This window comes from Littorina saxatilis, linkage group LG4 (assembly GCF_037325665.1).
Source record: "Littorina saxatilis isolate snail1 linkage group LG4, US_GU_Lsax_2.0, whole genome shotgun sequence".
In the NCBI taxonomy this organism is placed as follows: Eukaryota; Metazoa; Mollusca; class Gastropoda; order Littorinimorpha; family Littorinidae; genus Littorina; species Littorina saxatilis.
In genome coordinates, this window is record NC_090248.1 from 29,232,372 (window position 1) to 29,239,871 (window position 7,500).

The 7,500-nt window shown below is 40.8% G+C and overlaps 1 protein-coding gene across 1 annotated transcript in view; it reads right to left on the bottom strand.

Moving 5' to 3' along the window:
• The window catches only part of LOC138964426 (uncharacterized), a 6,667-nt gene extending 2,522 nt beyond the window's left edge, over positions 1 to 4,145 (bottom strand). Inside the window, exons 1-2 of the mRNA XM_070336382.1 lie at positions 3,630 to 4,145; positions 1,834 to 2,031 (exon numbers count right to left, since the gene is read on the bottom strand). Coding sequence (XP_070192483.1) covers positions 1,834 to 2,031; positions 3,630 to 3,894 — 463 coding nt within the window. The 5' untranslated portion in view covers positions 3,895 to 4,145. The remainder of the gene's footprint in view (positions 1 to 1,833; positions 2,032 to 3,629) is intronic.
• Between the last annotated feature and the right edge of the window lie 3,355 nt (positions 4,146 to 7,500).

A 7,500-nucleotide genomic window follows, 5' to 3' on the forward strand; every position in this document is an offset into this window, starting at 1 on the left:
TCAGGTCTTAAATTGGAGGGAGTCTTAAAATGGGGGTACATTTACAGAGGTTATGAACAGAAAATCTAAGAAAAAAGGGTTTTAACTGCGAGGGAGTCTTAAAAAAACTGTCTACACAGGACGGGTGGTATAATTCCTTCAGGCAATGGTATGCCTGAAACTGATAACTATGTGATGGGTACAACGTACTGGGGAATGCTAATTCCAATGTCGCCACACCCATGTTAAGAATCTTGTAAAATATGTAAAATTAAAAAAAATTAAAAACCAAAGAGACTGCCAACGTTCCAATTTTCAGAATAAAAACCCCAAGAAAGGTAAGTTGTTGGAACGTTTGTTATTGACAAAAAAAGTTACATTGGAACGTTTGTTATTGACAAAACAACGTTACATTGGAATGTTTGTTATTGACAAAACAACGTTACATTGGAACGTTTGTTATTGACAAAAAATGTTACATTGGAACGTTTGTTATTGACAAAACAACGTTACATTGGAACGTTTGTTATTGACCAAAAAAACGTTACATTGGAAGGTTTGTTATTGACAATTTTTTTTACATTGGAACGTTTGTTATTGACAAAAAAACGTTACATTGGAAAGTTTGTTATTGACATAAAATGTTACATTGGAACGTTTGGTATTGACAAAAACGTTACATTGGAACGTTTGTTATTGACAAAAAATGTTACATTGGAACGTTTGTTATTGACAAAAACGTTACATTGGAAAGTTTGTTATTGACAAAAAAACGTTACATTGGAACGTTTGTTATTGACCAAAAATGTTACATTGGAAAGTTTGTTGTAGACAAAAAAAAAGTTACATTGGAACGTTTGTTATTGACAAAAAACGTTACATTGGAACGTTTGTTATTGAACAAAAAAACCACGTTACATTGGAACGTTTGTTATTGACAAAAAATGTTACATTGGAAAGTTTGTTATTGACAAAAAAACGTTACATTGGAACGTTTGTTATTGACAAAAAAACGTTATATTGGGACGTTTTTGACATAAATGTAACGTTTTTTGTCAATAACAAACGTTCCAACACCTTACCTTTCTTGGTTTTTTGATTGTAAAATATATATCGGATCTATCAAGGCTTTCACATGCGATAAGAGCAGCTTTCCACTTGAATATCAAACATCAACTGCCTCGCTGCTTCCTGTTCAGACTCAGAATCTTTTGCAAAAGGAATTCAGCAGATTGACATGGGAGTGAGTATTGGCGTTAACCGGTAATTACCGGTATTTTACCGGTTGAAATGAGAAAATACCGGAAAATATTTGGCTGCCGGTATAACCTACCGGTTGATTTTTAGAACTACCGGTTTTTTTCGCTGGTAAAACAACAAAACCAGTACTCTGAGTTGGACTCTTACTGGTTCCAATGACCAGCCTACCTTTTTTTTCTGGATAGTTTTCATCATAAAAGTTTGTGTACCAGTTTGAAAAAATATTAGCGCCATCACAAGGGTGTCAGCTATGTAATTAATTCAGTGACAAATTCACACTCCGCGTAGAGAGGAGCCAGTTTCTGATTTTTGGTATTTGTCCAAGTGGTAGGATATGTTATTATCATTTGTGAAAAACTGGACAGATCTGTTGTGGTGGAAATGATCCTATTCGGGGAAATGAACATATCTGAGTGAAACTCGTGGTTGTGCTGCTGATTGAGACACGTGTTGTGAAATTGAAAAATGCCCCGTGTTGTCCTCAAAGGGATACCTCCAATAAAAAATAAAATAAAGTAAAAAGTAGAGTGGTGGCCCAAATCAATCCTTACCCTGACAACATTGTTCTTTTTAACAAATTATGACATCACCTACCTGATCGTTCACCGCACTGAACCTCAGTGAAGATATCGCACTTTTTGTTGACGTCATCGTACATGAGGCCGATAGGACAGCCAATGCTGGTGATGCCGACAGAACAGTCGAAGTAGTTGGCACAACTATAGGGGTCAGCGAACCGCAGTTTTGGGTTGCGAGCACACTTGTTGAGTACGTAGTTCTGGTCGAACACCACTGAAATATAACATCACGGCAGTTTAATTACAATCTTTGTAAGTCCTCAGAAAAAAAAGCACAACTGAAAAAAAAAGTGTAAAAAACTAAAGACATCCTAATTCACCATTGACAATATTAATATCACAGCTGTCAAATGTTATCCTGTTCAGACTCCTTCGGGATTTATATCTGGGAAAAGCAAAGAAGAAAGAAAGAAACAAACACAAAATAAACACACACGAAAAGACAAACAAGAAGTTCATCGGGAAACAAGGTAAAGCAAAGATGATTTGATATTGACACATGCTCAGCCACATAAATTATGTCAAAATATTTGTTGTTGTTCTTCTTCTTCTTCTTCAGCGTTCGACGGTTGTGTCCCTTATAGTCTTAGGCTTGCTGATCGTATGAACTCGCAGGTTCGGCGCAGGTCTTCCACAGTTAAAATATTTGTTCAAAATGTGAGAAGTGAAGTACTGAGATAGAGGAAAAAAGGTATGTGCCAGGTATATGTAATAATTCCTATTATTGGCAAGCTTTGGCCATATTATGTTTGTGAGTTTACTGGCACTCGAACCTGTCTTACTTCTCATAGCACTAACAACCGCATGAACCATAATTACAACCGTGTAAACAAACTGACAGACAAATATGAAATGGAATAAACGACAGGACTGATCGAAATAAGTGTTATTCTTGCTTCTTCGAGAGCTGAAAATTATTGATATGCCTTTTTTTTCTGTGAATGTGATCTCATTTTTTGTTTTCTTTCTTCGATCCACAGTACACAGGAAAACAAACAGGTTCTTTTTAAATCGTAAATGTATCGCATTTTTACAATTCACCACCAACAACCTGTTACCCCGGTCCCTCTTCAAAAATGTGACCCTCCACCACGGAATGAGTCGCATGTCACCTTTGCATGATTTTCATAGTTTTACATATTCCTAAAGAGTTTTTTTATGCTCTATCCAGTGGTGAAAACTGTTTTAGAAAAGAGCGAAAACTGTTTGAGTTATAAGCCTGTGACTAAGGTGACCCTCACACTGTTACCAGACACTCCCCGGACTTTTATTAAGCCTAGCGCAGAACCGCGCGAGGTGACATGCGACTCATTTCGTGGTGGAGGGTCACAAATGGGTCGATGAAATCGACAACAAAAGAAGGGCTATAGCGGGGTTTTTCTCAACAGATACATATTGATCCTTTTTTTGTTCCTTCTTTTTCTGTCTGACTATCTGTCTTTTCGGACACCCAATGTGAAATGAGATTGTTCTTGAATTTGAATATTAAAGAAAATCCACAGAGTATGGCTGCCAACATTGCCGGAGAGTTGGGGGATGGGGATTTGGAGACGACTTTCTTTCTTTCTTTATTTGGTGTTTAACGTCGTTTTCAACCACGAAGGGTTATATCGCGACTGTTGGAGACGACCATGCAGGTAATAAGAAAATAAAAAATAAAAAATACAAAAAACCACTGATGCAAAACACAAAAACTAACAAACGCAAAACCACCGATCGCACCTACGTGAGAGTAGCAACCTACAAACGCAGTACCAAAAAAAATAAATATATATATATATATATATATGTTCAATGTCAGTAAGAACCTACCAGCATGCTGGCATCGATCAGAATCCTCAGGCGGCACACACCCACCGTCCGAGCTGACCACTTGACCGCGAGGACACGCGATAGGAGACACTCTTTGCTGCAACACACGGGCAACGGCCGCTACTTGCGACGTAAACTTGAATGTCTTGCACGCGTCTCCGTCCAACGGCTGCCTTCTGAACAAGCCTTGCTGACCCTGTACACAGGCCGTTGCCACTAGAAGCAAAGCCACAACACCTTGATACATTCTGTGCTGATTATCCATCTTGGTAGAGAATTCCGGAGCGTCGCCCCACAACGGTTAGTGAAGAGTTTGAGTGCGTGTTTCTTTTGCTGCTGACACACTCCTTGGAGCGGCCGCGTATCTGAAGCAGCTCTTGGGTTAGGTGTGCGGACCTTAGAGCTGTATGTCTCTAAGCGCGGATGTGCTGGCGCCGGACTCTTTTATAGGGTGGGCGGGAAAGGGTAGGTCTTGTCCTATGGACCTCTTCCCGACCACCACCGATGAAGAAGAAGAGGTGGGCCGTCCTGGCCTGTTGCTCACGAAACAAACACTGTTCGTGGGCTTGGAGGGATGGAGATTTGGAGAGAAAGACAGAGATATAGGAGAGTGGTGATGGGGGATGGTGGTGTGGCGGAAGGGGGGTGCTGTGTGTGTGTGTGTGGGAGGGGCGGGGGGTGGGGGGGATAGGTGGGTTCTGAGCATGGACGAAACCGAGATAGACAGAGAGACAGACAGAAATAAAGACAGACAGACAGAGAATCAGAGACCAAGACTGAGAGAGGGAGAGAGAGAGAGCGGGGCGGGTGGGGGGGGGGGGATGGGGGGGGGTGTGCAAAGACAAAAAGAGAAACACTTCACACACGAAACTGCATTATGGACCTAAATCCCTGACCTCCACATTCACCCTCATACCTGTCTGCGTGTCAGTTTCAGTCCCCTTCCCTCAATCCTAGAGGTAGACACAGGTAAAGGTAGGTTTTAGCGGCACCCCGCCATCCCTGATTGCTAAACTCTTCACGTGTAAGCATTTCACGTTAAAGCGGGAACAAAGAAAGCCGCGCAGGTGCGGGTAGCCGGGAGGCTGATCTTTGCAACAAGCGCAAGACCTTAGCAACCTTTTAGATTTACACCACGGATAAAATAATCTGGCTGCACTTTGTCAGACTATAAGGAGCCTGATACAGTTTGCAGTTTTGCTGTGTTCAGCAGGGCCGAACCTGGCAGGGGCACGAACCTCCCAACAGGGCGTCGCCCCTGTACACCAACCTGCCTCATTTTTTGAGAAAAAACCCTTTTTTGTACTTGATCCAGCCCTGTGCAGCTGGTTAGACTGTGCAGTTTTGCTTTGTGCAACTGGCTGTACGGCGCCGCGCATCCCATGGACAATTAGGTACAGGTTTGGTTGGCCAAAAGTCTAATCTTTGTAATAAGCCTAGAAGTGTACGAACGTTTTATCGCCATCGATAAAAATAATTAAAAACATGTCCGCTGCGTTTCTTCTACGTTTGAAGAGTCTTTCATGCCATTCGGTTTCGCTGAGGTCAACCGGTTGTACGCAGCACACCGTAATGTGTAAATTAAAGACATATGACACCGTTTGACCCCAACAATCGACTTCGCAAATATGTTGCTGGTATTTTGCTTGTAATAATTTCAGTGTGTTGAAACAAGTGCGGAAAAATTAGGGAAATCTACCAGAAAGACTTTATGATACAGACGTTTGAATAAGATGACATGTCTAGAATTATATAAACGAGGTTTTTGTAATTGGATGGGGTATCTAACCAATAAATTACAATCACAGAACAGCACGATTTGAAGTAGCTGTGGAGTTTTCTACATAACCATAGGTACAGCGCCACAAGAGAGTGTTAAAGTTAGTTGCGCACAAGCGTATCCTACGACGACAGTAAAACATCTTCGTATATATGCATTCTGGTTGTCGTGTGTAGCAATCCCCTAAGCTGCATTGATTTAAGTTGGTTTTCCTCTTTTCCTGTGCCTGTGGTTGACCTAGAGATCCAGCAAAGCTCACTGCACACATTGACGGACTATGGTGACCGGGGCTGTATTGACACTGGTTTTAATTAGCACAGAATGCACAGGAACGACACCCCAATCGGCACACAAACCGAAACATGTTTCGCAAAACCGCACGCAGTAGTAAAAGGCACAGCCCTTCCCGTATAAATGATTCAGGTCACCATCTCACATCTGTCCTGTACTAGGTACAAGGGCATCCCCGCACTTGGACAAAAATACCACCACCATCAATTGCCTGGCTGCTTTCTGCGCAATGTAGGATTATTTTTATTCATTAATTTTAGACATAGACATAGAACACTTTATTAATATCAACGAGGAGAAACTCAGGTGTGGTGTATTAGGTCTAATGAATGCGGTCGTCCTTGGCGGTCAAGAAAGCCGCGGGCGCCGCCGCGATCATTGCGCAGACGACACTTCTAGACCGCCAATATTTTTTGTGCGCATCACGTGCTCCACATAAATCGGCCGGAAACGAAGCAATTGGGAAACCTGGATACAGCATTACAATAAACAACATAAAACGGTAAGAACATAAATAAAATATCGAGGCGATAAAATATCGATTTGTTTGTTCAACTGATGCTAGTGATAATCAGTATCATTAACTCACAAAAAGAAAATTCACACTCTTCGCAAGAAGAAGCTAGCCTGCAGGCTGTTGATTTTGAGCATGTGTCCAAGTAGAGATGTGTTCTCAAGCCTGTCCGGAGAGCAAGTCTGATGCCTTTAAGTTTAAGACTGTTCGTGATGTTGATGATCTGTTTCGGGCACTCGCTGTTTTGTCGAAGTAAGTGTGCATTTTTTTTTTCTGCGGACGTATCCGTGTTCGTGTTGCCCGTACCGTGCATGTCTTTCGTTTGTTTGTCTTCTTGGTGTTAAAAACCATTTGTTTGCGATGATTGGTGGTAGGTTAAAACGGCGTTCTTTCTGCGTTTTAAAATTGGTTGTTGTTCTATTGGTTGTTCTTGTTCTTTTTACATTTAGTCAAGTTTTGACTAAATGTTTTAATATAGAGGGGGAATCGAGACGAGGGTCGTGGTGTATGTGTGTCTGTGTGTGTGTGTGTCTGTCTGTCTGTCTGTGCGTGTGTGTGTGTAGAGCGATTCAGAGTAAACTACTGGACCGATCTTTATGAAATTTTACATGAGCGTTTCTGGGGTATGATATCCCCAGATGTTTTTTTAATTTTTCGATAAATGTCTTTGATGACGTCATATCCGGCTTTTTGTAAAAGGTGAGGCGGCACTGTCACACCCTCATTTTTCAATAAAATTGATTGAAATTTTGGCTAAGCAATCTTCGACGAAGGCCGGACTTTGGTATTGCATTTCAGCTTGGAGGCTTGAAAATTAAGTAATGACTTTGGTCATTAAAAATCTGAAAATTGTAATTAAAATTATTTTTTTATAAAACGATTCAAAATTACGTTCATCTTATTCTTCATCATTTTCTGATTCCAAAAATATATAAATATGTTATATTCGGATTAAAAACATGCTCTGAAAATTAAAAATAGGAAAATTATGATTAAAATAAAATTTCCGAAATCGATTTAAAAACAATTTCATCTTATTGCTTGTTGGTTCCTGATTCCAAAAAACATATAGATATGATATGTTTGGATTAAAAACACGCTCAGAAAGTTAAAACGAAGAGAGGTGCAGTAAAGCGTGCTATGCACCACAGCGCAACCACTACCGCGCTAAACAGGCTCGTCGATTTCACTGCGTTTTGCACGAGCGGCGGACTACGGTCATTGTGAAAAAATGCAGTGCGTTCAGTTTCATTCTGTGAGTTTCACAGCTTGACTAAATGTAGTAA